Source organism: Sorex fumeus, unplaced genomic scaffold (genome assembly GCF_029834395.1).
Source record: "Sorex fumeus unplaced genomic scaffold, SorFum_2.1 ptg000006l, whole genome shotgun sequence".
Taxonomy (NCBI): domain Eukaryota; kingdom Metazoa; phylum Chordata; class Mammalia; order Eulipotyphla; family Soricidae; genus Sorex; species Sorex fumeus.
This window is the reverse complement of record NW_026606063.1, coordinates 11,179,884-11,204,066: the sequence shown is the minus strand read 5'-3', so window position 1 is coordinate 11,204,066 and position 24,183 is coordinate 11,179,884. Positions and strand designations below refer to the sequence as shown.

At 52.7% G+C, this 24,183-nt stretch overlaps 1 protein-coding gene across 1 annotated transcript in view; it reads left to right on the top strand.

The window, feature by feature from the left end:
* The window catches only part of DRC1 (dynein regulatory complex subunit 1), a 41,508-nt gene that overhangs the window by 6,351 nt on the left and 10,974 nt on the right, over nucleotides 1-24,183 (top strand). The window contains exons 2-7 of the mRNA XM_056125955.1: nucleotides 3,318-3,405; nucleotides 10,086-10,198; nucleotides 10,825-11,008; nucleotides 12,263-12,400; nucleotides 15,374-15,460; nucleotides 15,907-16,029. Of these exons, the coding sequence (XP_055981930.1) occupies nucleotides 3,318-3,405; nucleotides 10,086-10,198; nucleotides 10,825-11,008; nucleotides 12,263-12,400; nucleotides 15,374-15,460; nucleotides 15,907-16,029 (733 nt within the window). The remainder of the gene's footprint in view (nucleotides 1-3,317; nucleotides 3,406-10,085; nucleotides 10,199-10,824; nucleotides 11,009-12,262; nucleotides 12,401-15,373; nucleotides 15,461-15,906; nucleotides 16,030-24,183) is intronic.

Below are 24,183 nucleotides of genomic sequence, written 5' to 3'. Positions count from 1 at the left end.
GCCCAAAGTTGTTCTTATAAAAAAAATTATTTAAGCACCATGATACTGTTAATATTAGAGTTTCAGGCTTGGACAAGGCTCATCCATGAGTGAATCTGCTAGAAAACTCAGGTATGCGGGTTTTGTGGCTGACTCACACAAAGTCTGGAATGGGTGACCTCCCTCCATCTCCTTGTTCTACCAGGAGCCTGGCAGTCATGCCCCAAAACTGCCTCTGGCACCACATAAGTTCATTAACAGCCATGATCCAGAGATTCACATAAATCTCAGAAGAGAGCGACAAGCTGCAGAGATGCCTCTGGACCCCAGAGTCACCATTCAGTTAAAAATTTAACTCCAGCTCTGTCACCCTATCTAAAATTTTAGAATTTCTGCAAGATGCGGCCACATTTTTGTCCTCACGACATTTCATACTTTATGCCACTGATGTATCAAGAGTAGCAGACCACATTTGATGGTGTGCAATGTGGAAGGCAATTGATTTTGATCATGTATAATATATATCTATATATAAAAGCACACAGGGCTCAACCTGCAACAACATATTAGTAATCTCTTACACAAGGGCTTAAGAGCTCCAAGGCAAGATACAGCAATTTTCACAAGCTTTCCTCTAAGGAAACCTTTTTAGATCACTTTTAGCAGATTATTCATAACAAGCAATACAAAATAAATGATCTAGGATCTGCCTTTAGGTCAAGCTTGGGTGGTAGTTGTGAAATTAGAAATAATGGTGGTGGGAAGGTGTAATGGTGTTGGGATGGGTGTTGGAATAGTGAAGTAATAAACTACTGTGAACAACTTTATAAAAATAAAATTTTAAAAATTTAGAGTTTCAGGCATACAGTGTTGTAACTCCACATCCGCTTGCAGAGTCTTAGCGCCCCTCCACCCCAGCCTAGCACCCCCTAGCTAGGCTCAGTTCTGTAGGCCAATTCTGAGACTCTCTTTAGCCACTTGTTACTCCCTTCCTGTGTTTCTTTATGTCCCTCGAGAGATCACTCTGCGTCTGTCCGTCTGTCTGTCTCCCCCCCGGCTCACTTCACTCAGTAGGACACTCCAGGTCCTTCCACCTCGTGGCGAATTACAGGACTCCATCTTTTCTCAGACCTGAGCAGCTTTTCATTCTGTGTATATGCCAGAGTTCTTTTATCTGGTCATCAGTCCCTGGAAACTTGTGTTGTTTCCATATCTTGTTTATTATGAGCAGCACCGATATGAACATAGGACTGCAAACATCCTTTTGAAATATAATTTTTGGACTCTTGGGGGTCATTGCCTAGAAGTGGACTTATTGGCTCATATGGCAGCTCTGGTCTTACTTTGTTGAGAAATCTCCATACTGTTTCCCGTAGAGACAGAACCAGGTGGCATCACCAAAAGGATTAAAAAAAAAGGAGCTTTGATTAGATTCAGAGTGGGGATATTGCAGGTAGAGAGATGCGGGAGGGATCCCTGATAATGTGTATTGAGAGAAAAACACTGGAACCTAAATCTACAGAAAGGTATGAAGGTAGTGGAGACTCATCTGAGGAGCCCAGCTTGGAACATCTTCCTGAGAAATTCCACGCGGGGCGTTCTGGAGGAGGGACATCTTACTAAGACTGTCAGAGACGTTGCCGCGCTCCCTCCTGGCAAACCAGGAGCACTGGAAAGACACTAACTTGGCAGGGTCAAAGGTGAGCGTTTCCACATCCTGGGGAAGTGCCCCGCATCTCTGCCTGCGGTGTGGACTCTCTCGCTTTATGGTCTCTGTCTATTCGTTCCTTGGCATATTTCTTTGTGGTCTTGGTCAGATGCTTGTAGATGACACAGAGGAGCAAAGCTACTGTTACAGTTTTTTTTTTCTTTTGGGGTCACCTGGCTCTGTGCTCAGGGATCATCCTGGCAGGGCTCAGAAGACCACCTGGGGCCCCGGGGGGTGGAATGGGTCAGCTGTGTGCATTCTCTTCAGCCCCTCACGTTTTTGATTCACTGTCATTGTCACTGTCCTCCCATTGTTCATCGATTTTCTCGAGCGGGCCCAGTAATGTCTCCATTGTGAGACTTGGTTGTTACTGTGTTTGGTATATCTAATATGCCACAGGGAGCTTGGCCGGTTCTGCCGCGAGCGAGATACTCTCAGTAGCTTGCTGGGCTCTCCGAGAGGGGCGGAGGAATCGAACTCGGGTCGACCATGTTGGCTGCTTGCAAGGCAAACGCCCTACCCGCTATGCTATCGCTCCAGCCACGTTTTTGATTCACCTTGAAAAACTGCTTTTGGACAGGTGGTGCCATGTCACCTGGCCACCAGGGGAGGTGGAATCACTGGACACTTGTGACCAGCCTCCCCCGCCTTCCTGTCTGAGAGGGAAGGAAAGGCCCCTCTAGGCTTTTCCGCCAGGTCTTGCTTCTTAGTAAAGCCGAACGTCTTTTGTTTGGTTTTGGGGAGGCCACACCTGGCTGTGCTCAGGGGTCACTCCTCTCTGGACTCAGGGGATTATACAGGAAGTCAAAGATCAAACATTTTCAGGTCAGGCACATGCAAAGCGAGCATCCTACCCCTGTCATTTCTAAGCAGTCCCCCATGGATGTGTTTTTAAGTGTCTTTACCCTCTGCACTGCTTCTGCACCTGCCCCCTGCCCTGCTCTCCATCAAATTTTCTATCACTCTTCACTGATTTTTTAAAAGCAAATAGCAGAGGGACTGGAGTGATAGCACAGCGGGTAGGGCGTTTGCCTTGCACGTGGCCCGACCTGGGTTCGATTTCCAGTATCCCATATGGTCCCCTGAGCATGGCTAGGAGTAATTCCTAAGTGCATGAACCAGGAGTAACCCCTGTGCATCGCTGGGTGTGACCCAAAAAGCAAAAATAAATAAATAAATAAATAAATAGCAGAATTTTGTCAAATATCTTTTATCCATTTATCCCTTGGCTTCCAAGAGTATAATTTTTTAATTTCAGGATTTTAAAAAAAATTAACTCTTTCCAGAGGGAAGAGTGCTTGCCTATATTTCTCTGTAATTTTTCTTTGTTTTGGGGTCATGCCTGGTGGTACTCGGGTTTACTCTTGGTTTGCACTCAGGGATCACTCCTGGCAGGGCTCAGGGGACCATATGGGGTGCCGGGGATCCAACTTGGATTGACCGTGTGCAAGGCACATGTCTTCCCACTTCCCAGCCCTCTCTGGTCTTTTCTATTATTACCTTTTTACGATTTCATTTTCCTCCCTATGGTACATGTCTCGGTATAGAGTATGAAACACAGCACCGTCATTAAGTGCAGGATTGCAGTATTCGGAATAACTTCGTTTTCTCTCCCTCTTTCCCATCACAGAGAAGCCCTTGGCGAATACTTAGATGGGAAGAAGGAGAGTGAGGAAGAGCAGAGCAGGAGCTATAAACAGAAAGAAGAGAGCCGACTGGTATGGGTGCTGGCGAGTGCGGGTGTCTGTCCTGTAAAAGCAGGTGCTGGTTTTGTGCTTTAGATTTGAGGAGACCCACTGGAAGAGGAGCCCTCCATGGATGCTCCATGCCTTGAGGAAGAACTAAATTAGGATCTTCCCTATATTATTAATTATTATTATTATTATTATTTTGTTTGGGGGCCACACTGGCAATGCTCAGTTACTCAATTACTCCTGGCAGTGCTGGGGACCATATGAAGTGCCAGGGATCAAACCCAGACTGGCTACATGCGAGGCAAGCGCCTTACCCACTGTCCTGTAGCTCTAGACCCTGGATCCCCCCTATTTTAGAAGAAAGGAGCTATAGTTAGCAGTTGGGGGCGTCAGTAAATATGGCAGAGAGCATGGCCAGAGGCCACAGCAGCGGTGCTTCCCTAGATTTGGGGTTCGCTGGAGGGAGTGTGGAGGTGGGTGCAGAAAGGGGAGACAGGCCTTTTTGAGGTCCTGGGGCCACGGAGGGGGACCCGGTGAGTCTCAACACACAGATATACCAAGTGACACTCCTGAAGTCTGTAGATAGCCAACAAGTGTTAGATCAATGGAAAAAGCGTCTTTCCCTGTTTGCACTCCGTCGGAGGAAACTTGCATTGTGTCATTTCTCACACTCTGCAGGTTCAGCTGTGCTGTTTTTGTTTGTTTGTGGGTCACCCCCTGGCGGTACTTAGGGGCTGTTTCTAGCTCTGTGCTCAGGAGAAATTATGGTGTTGCTCAGGGGACCGTATGTGGTGCCAGAGACAAAACTGGGGTCTGCAGGTCTTAAGCCCTGTACAGTCTCTCTGGCCGGGATTCTAGTTCTTTCTAGAAGGTGATAGTTTTAATTATGATGCATGGGGGCAGAGGAGAGAGTTAGGGGTCAAGGGTGCAGGACTTTTGCTCACAAGACCCAGAGACCCATCCACAGCATGAAATGCCCCACATCCAGTACCACCCCATGTGGTCCAAGAGGCCCAGTGTGGAGTTCAACTGTGGGTGCTTTCAGTGGCCACAATCGCCTCCCCAGGCCCACTGACAGCAAGGAACGAACCTAAGGAATTGTGTCACAGGCTAATAATCAGTCACCATTCATGCAAGTCTCACAGCTTAGTTATAGATAAATGATGATGGGTGGGTGTGGTTGAACATTATCATAGCAATGGACAGATGTGAACCCCCTCCTTTAGTTCTAGGAGATTAACTCAGGGACAAAATCTCCTCTGGAAACTCAGCACTCTAGATTCCTGCTAGGAGATCCGCCCAAAGGAGGAATTCCATCCAAGGGCATATCACTTTCTCCTTTCCTTAGCTAGTAATCTATTGAGACAGTCATGTTAAGTGTACTTCTTAACAATATTTCTCGTCATTTTGTATGAGCACAGTAGGAGATATATTAAACTTAAAGATTGGCTCTTCCTGGGGACATCTCGATATATATCCCAGACCATAGTTCTCAGGCCAGGTTAGTCTTTCCTTACCCCAGCAAGGTCCTTATTCAGTTTCTTCTTTTTGGGTCATGACAGAGTTTGTTCATGACTGTGATCTTAATTTATTATCCTTCTTATGGCTCTAGGCCTGTCCCTTTTCAATGCCAGGGTAGCTTGAGGGTTGTCCTGGATCCATCCAGGTCCCTCGCCAAGAGACTCCTTTTGGGGGAGTTGGAAACTAAGGGCAACTGAGGCTGAAGTCAAGTAAATATGCTGGGTGCCCAGAAGTAAATATTACTCGGAATCAATTAACTCCCATATTACAAAAGCATGGCATCAACTGTCTTCCTGTGTCTCTACAGAAAGGACATTGCTCTAAAATAAACTATGCAAAGGACATAAAGGAAAAAAGAAAAGCAATATTTCACTTACATATACTAAATCCAGAGCCCTCAGAAGGACTTGACTTTACAAGGTACAGGGTCTGATTTGGGGATGTTAATGATTAACAGATAGGGGAAGCACAAAGGAGAGTTTAAAGATAAACACTGAGGATTGGAAATGCCTAACGGAATTGGGTGTGCCTCTATAGCACTGCGGTGGAAGTGACTCAATAAACCTAATTTCCCTGCAGGAAGAGCAAGGACAAACCAATATTGCTTCTTAAAATGCTTAGAACTGGGGGTTGGAGTGATAGTACAGTGGGTAGGGCGCTTGCCTTGTATGGGGCTGACCCTGGTTGATTTCCAGCATCCTATATGGTCCCCCAAGCACCCCCAGGAGTAATTCCTGAATGCATGAGCCAGGAGTAACCTCTGTGCATCGTCGGGTGTGATCCCCCCCCCCAAAAAAATGCTTAGGTTTGTAATCCAACAGCCCAGCAGCAGAGCACCCGAGCACCCGAGCACTGAACCTGCACTCCTGGCTGCCAAGTGCTCCTGAGAGTAGCCCAAGTACTTGGGAAGCCCCACCAATCCCCAAAATAGAGGCAAGTCCACTTCACAGGGTACTTCACGGAGGAGGCGGGCCAGAGCACCATCACCTCGCCTGCCTATGGGCTGGAGCACCCCCTCGCCCCCAAGCATCACAGACCAATACACATGGGGGCATTTAGCCTACTACATAGCAAGACAAACACACAGCAACTGTAATGAAAACCAGGTGGGGAGCTGGAGTGATAGCACAGCGGGGAGGGCGTTTGCCTTGCATGCGGCCGACCCGGGTTCGATCCCCAGCATCCCATATGGTCCCCTGAGCACCACCAGGAGTAATTCCTGAGTGCAGAGCCAGGAGTAATCCCTGTGCATCGCCGGGTATGACCCAAAAAGCAAAAAAAAAAAAAAAAAAAAAAAAACCAAAACCGGGTGGAATCATGAAGACAAACGGACCTATGGAACAGAGAAACTGGAAACCAACATGTGATGTCGGTGGGCCCCACGGCTGACTTATGTGAAGTGGGGAGGAGAAAGACGGTCATGTTTTCCTCACCCGCCTCTGCCACCCGGGGCCCAGGGTTACTGGGTCCTTGTCTCGCCTCACAGAAAGGAATTTCAGTAGACAAGCAGTGAAACAAATAGATTTTATTTGGAGGATTTTTAAGTTGTGGAGGGAGAGAGAGAGAGAGAGAGAGTAACGTACTCAAGAGAGAACACGGGCTTCTCCAAGGGAGGAGAGAGCCCCTACACACATCCTAGCATTAGACACGAAAGCATGAAAGTACATATCTCAAGAGGGGAGATGCGGGCGACACAGCCCACATGTGCTCGGCCGCGTGGGCAGAAGCAGCACAGGAGCTCAGGCAGCATTTGCGCGCCCTTCCTTTGTTCAAGGTGGCCTTTATAGGGTTTCTCCAACCTGCCCCCACGTGGGGCTTCTTCCTAGGTAAAAGTCCCGTTGCTAAGGAGGTTACCAGGGTGGTTGGGAGTGGTGATGGTCTTCTTTGGGCTGGATCACATTTTAATCAGTTTAAGGGAGAAGTCCAAGGGTTTTTGAAAAGAGGAACTTCATGGGGAGGAGGCCCATATCCTCAGGGTCTGCCAGATGGTCTTATCAGGTCTCTGTTTTCTGTATGCACAAGTTGGATCAGTCCTAGAATTATTCTTTCATGAAATTTTGTTAATCCAAGTTTCATTGCCAAGGGCCTTTCCCTATCTACCTGCCTACACCTTATCGATGTAAAAGCAATGAAGATTTGGCAAATGCAAAAGATTAATTCCTGCCTAAAGAGACAGGATAGGGGTTCAGGCACTTGCCCCTCCCCTCTGGGTTCCCCAGAAACTCCCCTCTGGGTTCCCCAGAAACTCCCCTCTGGGTTCCCCAGAACCCCACATTCCCCACCCCCCATGGCTGAGTTCCCTTTTCAGGGCTGGCCCCAGGCCCTCTGACCGGGTTCTGCCATCTCCAGCCCGTGGATAGAGCTGAGCCCTGTGATGGGGAAACCCGGGGCTGGGGGCCAGAGATGGGCTCCCCCTTAGCCACCAGGGTCTGAGAAGTTCTCCAGGATGTGGCTGGAATTCAAACTCTGACGCTTCACTTGGAAATCATCAGGGTCATGGGGTAGAACTGGTATTATGTTCACGGGGTTCTGACTCCCAGGCGCTCAGTGTGCAGTGAACGGAGCCCAGCTCCTCCCTTCCCTGGGGATGCAAGAGCGGGACATGTCAGCCGGCAACTCTCCTGTGGTCCAGTTCAAGGCCGAAATGCTTGATTTGGTCCCTTCAGATGTCAGAGTTGGGTAGGAAATAGAAAGTTGTGGCAAACCACAGGAAGGCCCCTGCTTCCTGAGGGCACAGTGGCGAACCAGCGGGCACGGAAAAAGGGTCACCGTGGAGGCTGGCTCTGCCCTCCCTGAAACCGCATTTCAGTATTTCCTGAGCAGGGCCCGGGGACTGTCTCAGAGCCTCTCAGTCAGCTTTGCCCTGGCACAGAGGCGTTCCGGGCCCTTAGCCAGAGATCGTCTGAGTAGAAAAATAGGTAAATTCCAAAACAGGCCTAGAGAAGCATAAGCCTGAGGGGACCTGGACTTTTGGAGGAAATGAGATGCCGTGAAAGGGAGTGAAGCACGGGGCCCAAGCCACAGCACAGCAGGGAGCGCGTTTGCCTTGCACGTGACCGACCCTGGTTCAATCTCCAGCATCCCGTATGGTCCCCTGAGCACCACCAGGAGCGATTCCTGAGTTCAGAGCCAGGAGTAACCCCTGATTATCTCTGGGGGTAGCTCCAAAACAAAAAGAGAAGGAGTGAAAAACAGAAAGACAGAAAAAACAGTAGAGTGGAATTTACAGAGAGGGGTGTGGAAGTAGGGCTGTATCGCCGAACTGAGCCCACCCAAGGGGTGGGCAGCGTAGCCAGTCACAGCTCTCCCACATTCGAGCCGGAAGCTCAGGTCTCTGAGCCTCGAGGTCCAGGGCTGCTGCCCTGGGGTCCTCAGTGCTGGGGCCTCCTCTCCCGCCAGCCCTTTGGTTGGGATGAGAGGGTGGTGTGGAGAGGGAGGAACAGTCCAGAAGTGGCATCCAACCTTGCACGTGCTCTTGGCCAGACTCTGTTCTAGCTGCTGAGAGAGTGGGAGATGCAGTTAGCAGCTATGGGTAAAAATGTGGGTGTTGGGGCCCAAGTGATAGAATAGCGGGGAGGGCATTTGCTATGCATGTGGCCAACCCAGATTCTACCCCCAGCATCCCATATAGTCCCCCGAGCACAGCCAGGAGTAATTCCTGAGTGCAGAGCCAGGAGTAACCCCTGAGCATCGCTGAGTGTAACCCAAAAAGCAAAAAAAAAAAAAAAAGTGGGTGTTGTGTCACTGGAAGCCAGGGAGGAGTTGGTGGGGGGGCAAACATTGGAGCCCGGAGCATGCCCATTTCTGCCTGGTCCCCCCAGCAGAGCTTCTAAGGAGGGACCCTGGCAAGACTCATAAGGTAGAGGTCCGAGCTGGGAAGGTCCTGACATGTGTCTCCGGGATGAGGGCCCCAGATGTGCTCTTAATCCAGAGGTGTCTCCTGTGCTCTGGGCTGGTCCCTGCAGGGAGTCAGTAGTCCGCGGTGAGCTGTTGGACACCCGATGGGACGGTCCCAGGACTCTGCTGTCCTCCTTTCCCGGCTTTGTCGTTCCTGCGATGTTGGTGGGGTGTGAGGAGGGGGTTTGCACTTGATTTTCTTGGAGGAAGTAGCTAAGGGGGCCCAGGGGCCTCTCAAGCAATACTTAGCAACCACTGTGTGGTACCATGCCACAGGCCACCCCTAGTGCTGGGGGCGGGGGGTATGGTACTACGACCATCCAGCTGTGTCCCTGCTGCCTGCATGGCCTGTATGTTTGCTCTGTTTTTTTCTCTGAATGGGGCTGTGTGGAACCAGGGAAGGAACTCAGTGCCTTGTACATGACCACCGAGCTCCCTTCCCGACACGCCACCACTATGACCTCCCCCAGTTTGTTGTAACACTGGGGACAGCCTCATACCTGCAAAGAAGGGTCGCTGACACAAGATCAGACTTGTAGGGCTGGAGTGATAGCACAGCAGGTAAGACATTTGCCTTGCACGCGGCCGACCCGGGTTCAATTCCCAGCCTCCCATACGGCCCCCTAAGCACTGCCAGGAGTAATTCCTGAGTGCAGAGCCAGGAGTGACCCCTGTGCATCGCTAGGTGTGACCCAAAAAGTAAAAAAAAAATATCAGCCTTGTGCTCTCTCTGCTGTTCTTTACTTTATTTTGGGGGGCCTTTTGGGGCCACACCCAGTGGTGTCAGGGATCATTCCTGGTAGTGCTCTGGGAGCTATATGTGATGCTGGGGATTGAACCGGGGTCAGTGCATGTGAGGCAAACTCCCTATATCACCCCCAACACTGCCCCCTGCTCTTTCAATAGACATTTTCAAGTTGCTCTCAAAAATATTTTAACTTTATGTTCATTAAAACATAATCTTGGATTTTGGGGCCACACCCAGTGATGTTCATGGTTCTGCACTCAGGAATCACTTCTGGTTCTGATGCCGGGTATCGAACCTGGGTTGGCCGCATGCTAGGCAAATGCCCTCCCAGCTGTCCTACCTCTCCAGCCCCTCAGATCACTTTTAATTCCTTTCTAGTTGGATAGATGGGCCAGAAAGATGTGCAAAAACATGTCTCTGAGATTACAAATCCTTTCCAAGGCGTGGATTGTAATTCTTTGGAGATGACATACGTTTTGGAGTCTCGGTTCTTTCGAGAGGGTCTTACCTCTACACCCCATGGCTCCCATGTTCCCAGAAATTGGCCAAACTGCTGCTCTGTGGCACCGAGCTGGTCACCAACATCCAGGTGGTGACGGACATCAAGGAGATCCACCGGAGAGCTGAAGAAGAGGAGACGAAGCGCCAGAGGTGAGGGGCCGCCTGCTTGGAGGCCTCGGTGGATGGTCAGGTGTCCACTCCTCCCTGGCCTCTGGAGGCAGTCTGTGAAATGGGGTCTCGTAGAACCCCCACCGTGGGCTCTTTGGGCTCCCTTACCGCACCTTGAACCCCTCCTTGCTTTCCTGCTCTCTCCAAGCACAACCTGCCCCTCCCCCAAGCCCCCGCCCCAGAGGTCTTGGTGAAGGGACATTTGAGTTGGGCTGCAAGGGATGAAGAGGAGTTTGGGGAGTTGAGGAGTGGACGGTTGAGGCAGAGAGAACACAACGAGGCTGAAAACCGTGTAAGAGGCTGGGGCAGGACAGCGAGGGCTGTGCCAGCCGGGCTGGAGGAGCCGGCAGTGGGGGAGAAGAGACGAGGCCGTCCAGGGAGCTTGTCCTGGGCGGAAACGAACGAGAATGACCAGAGGCCTGGACATCGCCGCCCTTCTCCTCCTTCCTTTCCTTGGGGGTGGTGCTGGGAACACAGGCCTCGCCATCCACGTGAGGATGAGACTGAAGGCTCCTTGCCTCGAAGGATAGAGGGCGGGGGATGAGGGGACCCGGTGCCCGTGTGCTCCCCTGGGTGTCCCCAGCCAGGTGCCATCTTTGTCCTGGCAGGCTCGAGAGGCTGGAGAATGAGATGAAGACGAGTCAGGACAAGTTCGACGAGATCACCACGAACTGGGAGAGTGGCAAGAAGAAGCGGATTCCACAGGACCTGTGGGCGGTGCTGAACGACCAGCAGGTGAACTGTGCCAGCCTCATCGAGGAGAAGAACAAGCTCATCCTCGAGCTGCACCAGGCAAGGGGCGCTGGGGGGAAGGGCGGGGATGGGGGGCCCCAGGGCTGGACACCAGCTCCCTCGGCCTCCGCTGGGCTGGAGACTCGCAGAGGCCGCATTCGTCCTCCCAGTGCTGTGCTGCTCTGGCCCTCAGGGCTGAGCCAGGATCTTGAAAACGCTCTGTAGTCCTGGGGGAACTGAGCTCCCTGAAGGTGGAGGGAACATCGCGTACAGGAGTCTCGGGTTTGAGGGTCCTAGGGAAGGAGGCGTGCTTCTGTGTGCCCTTAGAAACAACCCCAGGCTGGGCCCAGCTGTGGTGCTCCCCCTAGGTGCTCTGGCATTGTGCGGGCTTGCTGGGAGTCTTGTCCCTACCTACTGCCCCTCCGCCATGCTCGTCCACCCTGGTCTTCTCAGCCACCAGGCCCACCTGGGCACCGAGGTGACTTTCACAGCTGCTGGTGTGCGAGTCTGGGGGTGCTCGGACCCCCTGGCTCATGTCTCTGATGTGGACTGATCTTGTTTTCATTGATACTCACTGGCTTACACCACCACAGGACAGGAGGGGACGGATTCACACTGGGTGTCACACTCACCCACCGGCCGCCAAAGTGTGCTGGTCTCTGTCCTCACACTGTCCCCCTCCCCATTTTCCCTACCTCCACTTTTGCTCCTGAGGTCACCATAGTTGTCACCTAGTCTTGCATGAGTGTTGTCGGGTATTGTGTATTTGTTCTATTTTGCCCCAAAGAGCAAAATTTTATCTTGTTGTTTTTTGTTTGGGGGCTACTTTGATATCATTGGTGTTGAGGATTTACTCCTGGCTTTATGCTCAGGATCACTCCTGGGGGGGGGGGTTGTTGGGGGCAGGACACATGCGGTGCCATGGATGGAACTGGGGTCAGTTCTATGTGAGGCACAGTCCTCTCCCATCATTCTGTCTCTCTGGCCTCAGTTCTCACCTTTATAACAGCAAAGTAGTATTCCATTGTGTGCATATGACATGGCTGATGGGCAGTTAGGTGGATTCCGTGTTTTTGGATTTTGCTTTCAATGCTGCTGTGAATCCAGGGGCATAAATATCCTTTCATAGACTTTGGCTAAAAGCCAGGATGTGGCATTGTTTTGTTCCATGGAATATCCACGTTTTGCTTCAGAAGAAATCCCCACAGCCGTCTGCCTGGCAACTGGCCCTGCAGTCTGGCCAGTGACACCAGGCATGTGCCCCCATGCCCTCACCTGCATCTGGAGTCTCCAGCCTCTCCCTCCCTGTTCTAGGAGTTGAAAATGAAGGATGACCAGTACGTGAAGGACCTGAAGAAGCAGTCAGATGACATTTGCCTGCTGCTGGAGAGGATGGAAGAGCAGGTGAAGTCTGTCACGAAGAGCTTCCGCCAGGAGCTTCTCAACATCGAGGTGAGTGGGTGCCTGGGGCCCCGGGTCCTGACGGAGGCACTCACGGACCTGGGATTTCTGTCTCTAGGGGGTCAGTCACATAGGCGCATCCTCATCTTGTCACCTCTGTCCCACTGTCTCAGGCACTGGGGGATAGTTAGGAACAAACAAGGTTCTCCAAGGATCCTGAGACCTGCTCGGAGGCAGCTGGACACACCCCAGAAGAATCCCTCAGGGTAGGGTTCGGAAGGTGGAGAGAAGGGGGGGAGGATTTGTTTTGTTTTGTTTTGTTTATGTAGGAGTACTGCTATTTATTCAGCCACTGATCGACTGATTGAATTTGGCATGAACTCCATCTTACTTTTTTTCCCCGTTTTTTATCATTGTATTTATTGAATCACTGTGAGAGCAGTTACAAAGCTTTCGGGTTTAAGTCTCGGTCATACAATGAAACACCCATACCTTCACCAGTGCCCACTCTCCACTCTCAAAAACCCCAGTATACCCCCATCCCACACCCTCCCCCTACCTGTGAGGCAGACGATTTCCACATTACTCTCTCTCTACTTTGATTACATTCAATATTTTGACACCAGATTCACCATTATTATTTGGGATTTTACCCCAACACTCAAATCTGCTGAAAAGGCAACAGTAGACAATTTGTTTTCTATTGCTGGTTATGAATAGCATATGATGTCGTGTGGCTGCAGTAGTGGCTGCGCGATTTTGAAATTCCAAAATTTTAACAATTAAATCTGGAGGGATTTCTACCAAAATTTGCTGGGTTCTGAGATCTGTTCCTGAGTCTCTTGGATCATGGCCGTTAAGCAGCTTGATCAGGAACCAGAAAGGCTCGTTCATGAGTGGCAACTCGAGGTCTCATTGGGATGGGGAGGAAAGGGCCAGCTCCACTCCCATCCCGTGAGGCCCTGCGTGTTGCATGACTGAGGGCCCAAATCTGACTGTCCAATGGCCTCAGGAAGATGGCGGCCACTGAGCCACCTGGAGGAGCAGGCAGAGGGACAGCACCTTTTCCCCCCTGAAATGGCCTAGCGACAGTAACTTACTGCAGGGTCCAGATGCATTTCTGCCAAAAGTCACTGGATTTTGAGATTTGTTTCTGAGTCTCTTGGATCATGGCCGTTAAGCAGCTTGATCAGGAGCCAGAGAAGCCATTCATGGACGACGGTTTGAGGTCTTGTTGGGACAGGGAGGGCCGGCTCCACCCCCATCCTGTGAGGCCCCACATGTCTCATCACTGCAGGCCAAAACCTGACTGTCCAGTGGCCTCTGGAGGATGGCGGCCATTAGGCTGCCAGGGGGAACAGGCCAAGGCACAAGACCTATTCCCACCTGGGGTGGCCCAGCACTGGTAACCTACTGCAGGGACTGGACGCATTTCTGCCAAAAGCCGCTGGGTTCCATGATTTGTTTCTGAGTCTCTGGGATCATGGCCATTAAGTGGCTTGATCAGGAGCCAGAGAGGCCGTTTGTTGGTGGTGACTCGGGGTCTCCTTGGGGTGGGGAGGAAAGGGCTGGTTCCACCCCCATCCCGTGAGGCCCTGCTTGTCTCATCACTGAGGGTCCAAATCTGACTGTCCGATGGCCTCTGGAGGATGGCAGCCACCGAGTCGCCAAGGGGGCGCAGGCAGAGGGATCGCACCCTTTCCCCCTGGGGTGGCCTGGTGACAGTAACCTACTGTGCAGTCCAGACGCATTTCTACCAAAAGCCGCTGGATTTCAAGATTTGTTTCAGAGTCTCTGGGATCATGGCCATTAAGCAGTTTGATCAGGAGCCAGAGAGGCCATCCGTGGGTGGTGACTCGGGGTCTTGTTGGGACGGGGAGGAAAGGGCCGGCTTCACCCCTATTCCCTGAGGCCCCACATGTCTCATCACTGTGGGCCCAAACCTGACTGTCCAGTGGCCTCTGGAGGATGGCAGCCACCAGGCCGCCAGGGATAACAGGCCAAGGCACGAAACCTATTCCCACCTGGGGTGGCCCAGTGCCTGTAACCTACTACAGGGACTGGACGCATATCTGCCAAAAGCCGTTGGGTTTCGAGATTCGTTTCAGAGTCTCTGGGATCATGGCCATTAAGCAGTTCGATCAGGAACCAGAGAGGCCATGCCTCCAATTATATGGCTGAGCTGGAGGTGGTTTGTTTGTGGGTGTGTCTCCCACATACCTAACTTTTGGCCTTTTACTTTCTTGGTAAACTTTGCCCCAAGTTTTTGGGGTCTGGCCAAAGGCCACAGCAGCAATTTTAGGGTATCTGGAAGTCTGAAGGCACCATCAGGCTGCTGATGCACTCGCCTCCCAGGTACAGATTGACCTGCTGGCGGCACCATACCCCCAGAGAAGCATTTTGGAGGAAGCTAAGAGTCTGGGTCAAGGAGTGGAGGAAGGCTGGAGGCCCAGCACCATAGACATGCATGCCAGTTATTGGACTTACCGATGGCCGTCAGGGCTGGTGGGAGGAGTCAGATTCGTTTCTGGAAATACTAATTAGCATCTGAATCTTGGTCAGGACTGAGATGGAGGGCCTCCCAGAAAAGGAAGTGGGGATCTGGGGGGGCCTTCGGGAATGGAGGCGGGTGAGAAGGTGCTCGCTCTGGGTGGTTGGAGCCTGGCCTTAGCATTCCTGACCTGCTGCTTTTGTATCCTGGGACCCTGGCCACAGCCATGCCTTGGTCTGATCCTCACTGGATTCCCCCAGGCTGGAGCCTCCAGCCCCAGGTTATGCACTAAGCCTCAGGTTGGCTGGCGTTGGCTGGCACCGTCTTCTCTGGAGGACATGAGTACCCACTGCTGCTCCTTCCCTGGCCATTTGGTGGTGGGGAACTCCTCGACCAGTCCACCTCTAGTGTGGACAGGCCACATGTTGGTGACTGGCACCTGTGTGTTACCCGAGAGGTCTGTGATCCTGGGCTTGGGGGAGGGGGGTGGTCTGCCCACACCTACAGGAGAGTCTTTTCCTTCCTGGAGGCAGAAAGCGTTTGAAATGGAACGACAGGAGCTCCTGGCCAGTAATAAGAAGAAATGGGAGCGGGCTCTGCAAAATCACAATGCCAAGGAGGTAAAGGACGGTCGGGGGCGGGGAGGTGAGGGCTGTGCCATGGGCCAGCTGGGCTGGTTTGCATCTGGGAGCACTCCACAGCACTCAGGAGTTACTCCTGGCGGTGCTCAGGGGACCATATGGGATGCTGGGAATCAAACCCGGGTCGGCCGCGTGCAAGGCAAACGCCCTACCCGCTGTGCTATCGCTCCAGCCCCTCTATCAGTTTTAGAAATGCCAGCGATTGACTGCAGGCTGTTGGCTTCCTCCGGGAGCACTCATTCTCTTGGAGTCCCTGGAGTGGGCCCCCCAACCCCCACCCCGAGGCAGCACCGGCCTGGACCTGGGAGGTCCATGTTGAGGCCCAGTCACGAGCCCTCAGATGCTCCTCTGTCGCCTCAGCAGCCTCCTGAGGGGCAGAGGGGCGGGGTGGGGCCTCACTCCCGGCCGTCTTCCTGTGCCCGCAGCTGGAGTATCTCATGAACCGCATCCAGAAAGTGGAGGAGCACGAGCGCCTGCTCAACAAGCAGCGGGTCTGGGACTGGGAGGAGTACAACACCATCAAGATCAAGCTGGAGCAGGACGTGCAGGTGCCGCTCGGGCCCGGGTGGGCACCTGGGCAGGCGCAGCTGGGACACTGGCGTGGAGCTGGTCACCCCCTTTTCAGAAAAGATTCTCCCCCTGGAAATTGCCCTTCTTTAAGGGAGCAAAGTCCCAAGGCGACTACTACCCCCGGCTCAAGTCAGGTGCTCCCCTTGGGGTCGGTTTCACCCACTTTGGGGATTACTGCTCAAGAGTTGGTCCTGTCACCAGCACTTGACAAATATCTGCTCTCTTGTTTTTCTCCTTTCTCTTTCTTTCTTCCTTTCTCTCTCTCTTTCTTTCTTTCCTTTCTTTCTCTCTTGTCTTTCTTTCTTTCTCTCTTCTTTCTTTCTTTCTTTCTTTCTTTCTTTCTTTCTTTCTTTCTTTCTTTCTCTTCCTTCTTTCTTCCCTCCCTCCCTCTTGCCTTGCCTCCCTTCCTTCCTTCCTCTCTTCCTCCCTTCTTCCCTCCCTCCCTCCTTTCCTCCTTTCTTCCCTCCCTTCTTCCCTCCCTTCCTCCCTCCCTCCCTTCCTCCTTTATTCCCTCCCTCCTTCCCTCCCTTTCTCCCTTCCTCCCTCCCTCTCTCCTTCCTCCCTCCCTTTTTGGTTTCAGTGTCACACCTGGCTATACTCAGGAGCTACTCCCAGCTCTGTGCTCCCAATGGTGCTCAGAGGACCATATGTGGCGTCAGAATGAAACTTGGGGCTCCTTCCTGTGAAGCAGGTGTCCAGCCCCTGACCTGTCTCACTGACCCCTCTCTGTTCTCTTTGGAACAGTCACATCTAAAGGCCCCACTTTCCAAGATCCTCGTGGAGGGATGTTTTCTTAAGCAAACCAGAAATAAAGTTCCTAAAGGGTCTGGGCACTGTCAAGTGCCAGAAGACCCAAGAGAGGGTGTTTGTTAGGGAAATGCTCCCAGGTTCTGTTTTCCATGTCTGAGGGTCAAAGCAAGGACCCTGGCCATCGGCTGAGTGCCGGCTGAGTGCCAACATAGCCCAGATACTTCCTTATGCTAGCACCATTGCTTGGTAGCCTGGGACACTGAGAAATGAGACCACCTAACTCATAAGGGGTCAACCCTGACCTCAGACCCAGTTGAATGGTTGAGAACCTGTCTCCAACGTCTTCTCAGGCTGGTGGCTGTATGTGGCAGAGGTCAGGTTCTAGGACCCAAGAGGAGCTTCCTGTGTGGAAACGGGGCCTTCCCTTTAGCTCCCTGTGCCTGTGAAGGCCTGTAGCTGGCTTGTCGAACAGGGAGGCCTGCGGCAGGAAGGTCTCATTGCCAGTTTCTGAAGTTTTTCCTAACCCTATCTGTATTTTCACACTAGTTCTTTTTTAAGCACCTCTAATTATGTTTAGATGTACTGCAGTTGTACTGTGTGTGTGTATGTGTGTGTGTGTGTGTGTGTGTGTGTGTGTGTGTGTGTGCGCGCGTGCATATGCGTGTGCCTATGTGCAGGAAATTGACCCCAGAGCCTCACACACGCCAGACCCTGAAATGCAGTTCTCACCTGTGAACTCTGTCCCTCTGTCCCTGCAACTGCATACGTAGGGCTCAGGCTATAATGGGGAGGATATTTGCCTTGCACACAGCTAATCGGGTTTAATCCCTGGCACCCCATATGATCCCTTACACACTGCCAGAAGTGACTCCAGAGTGGAGCCAGGACTAACCCCTGAGCATTGTTGGCTGTGAGCGGGGGAAAAAAAAAAACGGGGAAAAAAAAAAAGGACTCAGGCATAGCCTCTTCGGCATCCAGAAAGTAGCAAGCTGACTTTGCAAACCTTCATCTACAGCCTTGTACAACTTCTAGTACAAGGATTTTGCTTCTTACTCTGGTGGTATTTTCCGGGACCTTTTTCATGTTAATGCCATGGAAATAAGCGTTGCTAAAAGAACAGTAGAGCTCTTTGGGAGAGGCGTCACCACGTGGGCTGTATACATTGAGCCTTTCATGAAAACGCCTATTGTGAAACCAGGTTCAGGAGGGTTTATATACCAGAGCTGCACACTTGACCTCAAGCAGCCTTGGAACGGAATGGAGCCCTTTGGTGTGGGTTTGCTTTGCCCTCGGTGCTCAGAGGGCCTTCTATAAGATCGATCCTCTTCACTATATATATATATATATATACATATATATATTTTATTTTTATTTATTTATTTTTTTTTGTGGGGACGAGGGGCCACACCTGGTAATACCTGGGAATCAAACCCAGGCCTGCCTTGCAAAGCATGTACTGCAGCCCTTGGACGCCTCTCCCTGTTCCACTTCAGATTTTTTAAGTATACAATGCAGAATTGTTATCCTGGGTCCTGTGTTGATCTGGGGGTTCCAGAATTTATTCATCCTGCATAATGGGAACTTTGTGTCCTTTGACCTCCACCCAGCTGCTCCCCCATCCTCCTCACAACCCCCACCCCCCTGGGTCCTGGCAGCTCCCGAATAAATTCGATTGTCTGCTGTTCCCAGTTTGACTGTCTTAGGTTCCGAGATTCCACGAGGTTTGTATTCGCTTTCTGTGCCTGAGGCGTTTACTGCCTCCTCTGTTGCTTGATATTGTTTCCAAAGCCTTTCCTGGTCTTCCTGGCTGGGCTAATAAGCCGCTGCCCGGGCACTTCATGTTCTCCTTCATGCATCGACCGCCTTTGTTTCTCTCCCGTGGCTTCTGTATTCTGTGGGCGAGAGAGGGTGGGGGCCGGGGTCTCGCTTCTGGCCTGGGTTTATTCTCTGAACCAGGCTGGGACGGGGGCTGGTCCCCGTTCACTCTCTCTGAAGCCCTGTTTTGGGGAACTGCTGTGTTGTCTCATGGCAGCTGCCCCAGGTTCCCTTCCCCTGATGGTGTGTCTCGGTCTCCCCCCCACCCCCCACAGACACACACCAACACTGGCCTTTGCCTTTCCATCAACGCCATCTTGCTTCCTTGGCAGTTAGGGTATTGAGTCCCTTTCCTGTCCTCTTAGTCATCTGTCGGTCTTCGGAGGATTGTCTTTTTGGGTCCTTTGCCCGTTGTGTGGAGGGGTCATGCCCTGTGGTGCTTGGGGAATTACTCCTGGTGCTGTGCTCAGGGGATCACTCCTGCCAGCAATCAGAAAACCATTTGTGTTGCCGGGAATCAAATCAGGGTCTGTCACGTGCAAGGCAAGCGCCTTAACTCCTGTCCTATCTCCCTAATCTTAAAAAAATATGTGTAATTTTCGGGGCTGGAGCGATAGCACAGCGGGTAGGGCATTTGCCTTGCACGCAGCCAACATGGCCGACCCAGGTTCAATTCCCAGCATCCCATATGATCCCCCGAGCACCGCCAGAAGTAATTCCTGAGTGCATGAGCCAGGAGTAACCCCTGAGCATCGCCTGGTGTGACCCAAAAAGAAAAAAAAAGTGTAATTTTCTTTAAAAAAAGTAGGGGCTGGAGAGATAGCATAATGGGTAGAGCATTTGCCTTGCATGCGGCCAACCCGGGTTCGATTCCCCGCATCCCATATGGTTCCCTGAGCACCACCAGGAGTGACTCCTGAGTGCAGAGCCAGGAGTAACCCCTGTGCATCACTGGGTTGACATATATATATATATATATATATATATATATATATATAGCGCTGTCTTCAGAGCCTGACAATCAAGGAAGGCCAGAGACAAGTCGAAAACTTGAGCCAATGAACAGTCTGTAACCTATGACGGTGACTATGTGACGGGAAATAGCGTGGGGTGTCACTCCTGAGGGTCTCAGTGAACCGTGAGCGATCCAGGCCCCAAGCCCCAGGGGTTCCTTCGCTGAGCTACCCTATCGTTCATGGGGGCACATTGAGGTCCAGGGCAGAGTGGCCTGACAGTGGCGGGGAGCCCGAGGCGGGCTCTGCTTCGCCAGCACCCGCCGAGCCAGGAGTGAGGGCGAGCGGCCCCGTCTGCCAGTGCCAGCACAAGCAGACAAGAATGCACATCACAGCAGTCTGGTGACCCGCTTTTTGTTTTAATTTTTTTTTTGTTTCCCCTCTGTGAAATCAGCACAGATTTATGTCTTTGTAGGTCTCAAAGACAAAAAAGACGTGACCTAATTAACTCTCATTCGGAGTGCTGGAAACTCCATGCAGAGTTTTGCCAACTTTGCAGAACAGAGATTTTAGTCTATGCTCGTGTTCAGCTGCGTGGGGCGTAGCAGCGGCTTCTCAGAGCAGACAGGAGCGGGGCTGGTGCTGCCTTGCTCCCTTCCCAGGTGCCAGCGGAGACAGGGCCCGCACAGACCCCATAAGCGCGAGTGTCAGCCAGGCTGCTCCACGGAGCTCAGATCTGGCCCCATGAGCGAGGGAAATACTGGTGCAGCACCAGTGGCTTATCCCCAAGCGCCGAGAGCCCGGAGGTATCCCGAGTTCATCAGAGCAGGCCGGCCCCTGGGCCCTCAGCGTTCCTGGATGCTGCCATGCCTGTAAGACTGGGACAGCGCTTCATCCCAGATCGGCAGCTGCGTAGGACGGTCAGTGCATGCCTAGTCGCCACCATCCAGCCGTTCAGCACTGTGCCCTGGGCTGCCCGTCTGATGGCGTCTGACTTCATTCAGGGGAGGGGGGCTTGGGGCCCGAGCGATAGTATAGTGGGTAGGGCATTTTCCTTGTACGTGGCTGACCTGGGTTCAATCCCTGGCATCCCATATAGTCCCCCAAGCACCGCCAGGGGTAATTCCAGAGTGCAGAGCCAGGAGTAACCCCTGAGCATCGCTGGGTGAGACCTCCCCCCAAAAAAGAAAAAAAAAAGCAGGGGACAGGGGCTTTAGATCACTGTGGTCTGGCAGAACCGCTCAGGATCCCCTTCCTCAGTAGACACTTGGCCAGACAGAGAAGGGGACAGGGTTAAGTGGGTCCCCTGTCCCCCTTCTTCCCCCACAGTTGAATTTGAAGCCACACAGTCAGTGCTCTCCACAGACTGCTTAAGTCAGGGATGTAGACCCGGAGTGGGCTGCACGCTCCGAGGGTCAGCGCTTAACCCTGTCCTTCCCCTCGGGGCTGGCGGGGAGCTAGTGTCCATCTTCAGATGCTCTTTGGAGAGCAAGTAACTGGGATGCTGGCCTAGTGTTTCCCTTCTCCAGCACTACAGGATTCGGGAAACCAACAAGACTGGCACTATTTCATACAGAATTGTGGCCAGTTTTTGTAGTTGTTGTTGTTGGTGGTGGTGGAGAAGGTGTTTGCCAACCCCCCCCCCCCACCCCCCGGCAGTGCACAGGACTTGCTCCTGGCTCTGTGCTCGGATCACTCCCAGAAGGGACGCAGGGGACCCTCCACTGTGCTGGAGAATCAAACCCAGGGGCACTGTATGCAAAGCAAGTGCCTTATCTCCTGTCCTGTCTCTCCAGCCCTTCAGCATTATAACATTGAAAATCATCATTAAAGGGCTGGAGAGATAGCACAGTGGGTAGGGCGTTTGCCTTGCACGTGGCCGACCCGGGTTCGATTCCCAGCATCCCATATGGTGGTCCCCTGAGCACCTCCAGGAGTAACTCCTGAGTGCAGAGCCAGGAGTAACCCCTGTGCGTTGCTGGGTGTGACCCAAAAAGCAAAAAAAAAAAAAAAAAAAAAAAGAAAGAAAGAAAGAAAGAAAATCATCATGAAGGCAGTACTGGTGTACAATGATGGAGAAGCCATGACAGGACATGTTCCACAGCTCCAGTTCTTAGATATCCCTATTCCTTATCCCCTTGGAAATTTGTGTCCCATTAAAACACACTACTAAAACTTGGCTGATGGGGGCAAGTTCTCAGCTCGAGAGGGGGAGGGAGAGAAGTGGGGTGTCCGCTTGACGCTGTGCACAGTTCTCCGACGAAGGGGCCTTGCAGGAAGCAAGCCTGGAGGTGGGCAGAGGTGGACAGGGAGACATTCCCCCCTTCCAACACTGTCCTCTCTCTCTGGACACTCTGCACTTCTCCCAACGAGCAGGCGTTGCTTCCACAGCCCAGAGAAGCCTGTGAGAAGGAAGTGGGTAGGGCATTTTCCTTGTATGTGGCTGACCTGAGTTCAATCCCTGGCATCCCATATAGTCCCCCAAGCACCGCCAGGGGTAATTCCAGAGTGCAGAGCCAGGAGTAACCCCTGAGCATCGTTGGGTGAGACCTCCCGCAAAGTGGGTAGGTCTAGAACTAGAACTAGGACTAGAAAAAAGCAAAGCGGGCTTGGGCCCAAGTGGAGAGACGGGTGAACTGCCTCGTCATTGTCCCAGCGACCTTTGGGGAAAGGACAGACCTTGGACCCCAGAGGCAGCGCCTCGGTCCGGGGCCAGGGCTTGGGGTGAGACACCTCTGGGTGACAGTAATTCCCTGTCACTGCGCGGGTCACCGTTTAATACCACTTGGGCTTGAAAGGGACTCGTACCCTGGATGTGTCTGCTCATTCCTGGCTTTGAGGGGGGCTCAAGGGACCCGCCCCATCAGCTGCCCTGGCAAGGGCCTATGGCCTCCTGGAGGAGCCTGGATGCAGGCGGGAGGGGAAAATTGCTGGTCAGCGCTGAAGCAAGACGGGATTACCCTCTGCTGCCCCCTGCTGGCCTTGTTTCCTGGCCTCTAAGGCGGGAGCCAGCTGGGGGTTTGTCTCCTCTTCAGCCTGGCCCTCTCTTTGCTCTTCTGTCTGTGTTCTGTTATTTGGGGGCCACATCTGATTGTATTCAGGGCTCACTCCTGGCTCTTTGCTTGGGGCTCACTCCGGAGTCTGTGCTCAGGGATCACTGCTGGTGGGGCTCAGGGGACCCTGCCCAGTGCTGCGGATGGAACCCGGGTTCGCTGTGTGCTGGGCTAGCATCCTCCCTGCTGTACCGTCTGTGCTCCTTCTTCTGTCCTTGTTAATGAGGGGTTTCCAGCCGCTCACCTTGGCACCTTCCACCCCTTTCCCCCTTCGCCTCCAGGATTAAACCCTCAGTGGGGGCGTCCTGCTGCCACATTCTAGACCCTCCCCACTGGCTCCGGAAGTACCGTGGGCCCCCTCCAGCTGCTCTCAGCCACTTCTCCCTCCGCCTGCATCAGCCGGTGTGGACGCCCCAGGCTGGCGCTCCTGCTTTCTTCAGCCCTGTGCCCCAGAGCCCTCCACCCAACCCTGCTTTTCCTATCCCCTCGGGGTTCACTGGCCCATCCTGGACAGGGCAGGACTGAGCCCCTCCCCCCGCTTTTTGGTCACATGTTTCCAGAAGCATCTAGAAAAGTGTCCCTCCAGCTTAGGACTCCATGAACACTCTCTGAACCGAACCCTGGCCCGCGGACCCAAGAGCCAAGTGGGTTTTCTGTCCTCTTCTTTTGTCTGGGGCCACACCTGACAGAGTTCAGGCTTTCTCCTGACTCTGCACACAGGGGTCACTCCTCGCAGTGGGGAGCAAAACTCAGTTTGCCGGGTGCAGGGCAAGCGCCCTCCCTGTTCTCTCCCCAGCCCCCTTCGCTCCTCTTTTAAATTGGACACAGCCTGAGGCTGGAGTGATAGCACAGCAGGTAGGGCATTTGCCTTGCATGCGGCCAACCCGGGTTTGATTCCCAGCATCCCATATGGTCCCCTGAGCACTGCCAGGAGTAATTCCTGAGTGCAGAGCCAGGAGTAACCCCTGTGCATCGCTGGGTGTGACCCAAAAAGAAAAAAATTAAAAAATAAAAAATAAATTGGACACAGCTGGCACTGCCTTGCACGTCGCCAACCTGGGTTAGATCCCCAGCACCCCATATGGTCCCCAGGACACTTCTAGGAGTGATTCCTGAGTGCGGAGCCAGGAGTAAGTCCTGAGCATGACTGGGTGTGGCCCCCAAACCAAAAAAAGTTTTTTTTGATGAATTAAATAAAATGAACACAATGTGGTCTGAGAGACAGTCTAGCAAGCAGGGCACTGGCCTCACTTGTGCCAGACCCGGGTCAAACCCTGACTCCCTATGGTCCCCGAGCCCCTCTGAGAGTGACCCCTGAGCACCACTGGGTGTGGCACAGAAACTCAGAAGTAATGGGTAAGATCAAGTGAACACAGTTTGCTAAACTCCTTCACAGTCAAGTGGAAGGCTGCCGGGGGGTTGCCACGCAGGTTTCCTGCCCTGTGTGGTGGCCGCGCCAGGCTCCCAGAGGGAGCGGCACAGCCAGGAGGCCCAGCACTGTCCCAGGCTGAGGGGCCAGGCCAGTGCGGCAGCTGGGTGGTTGGTTGGTTTTTGCGCATCT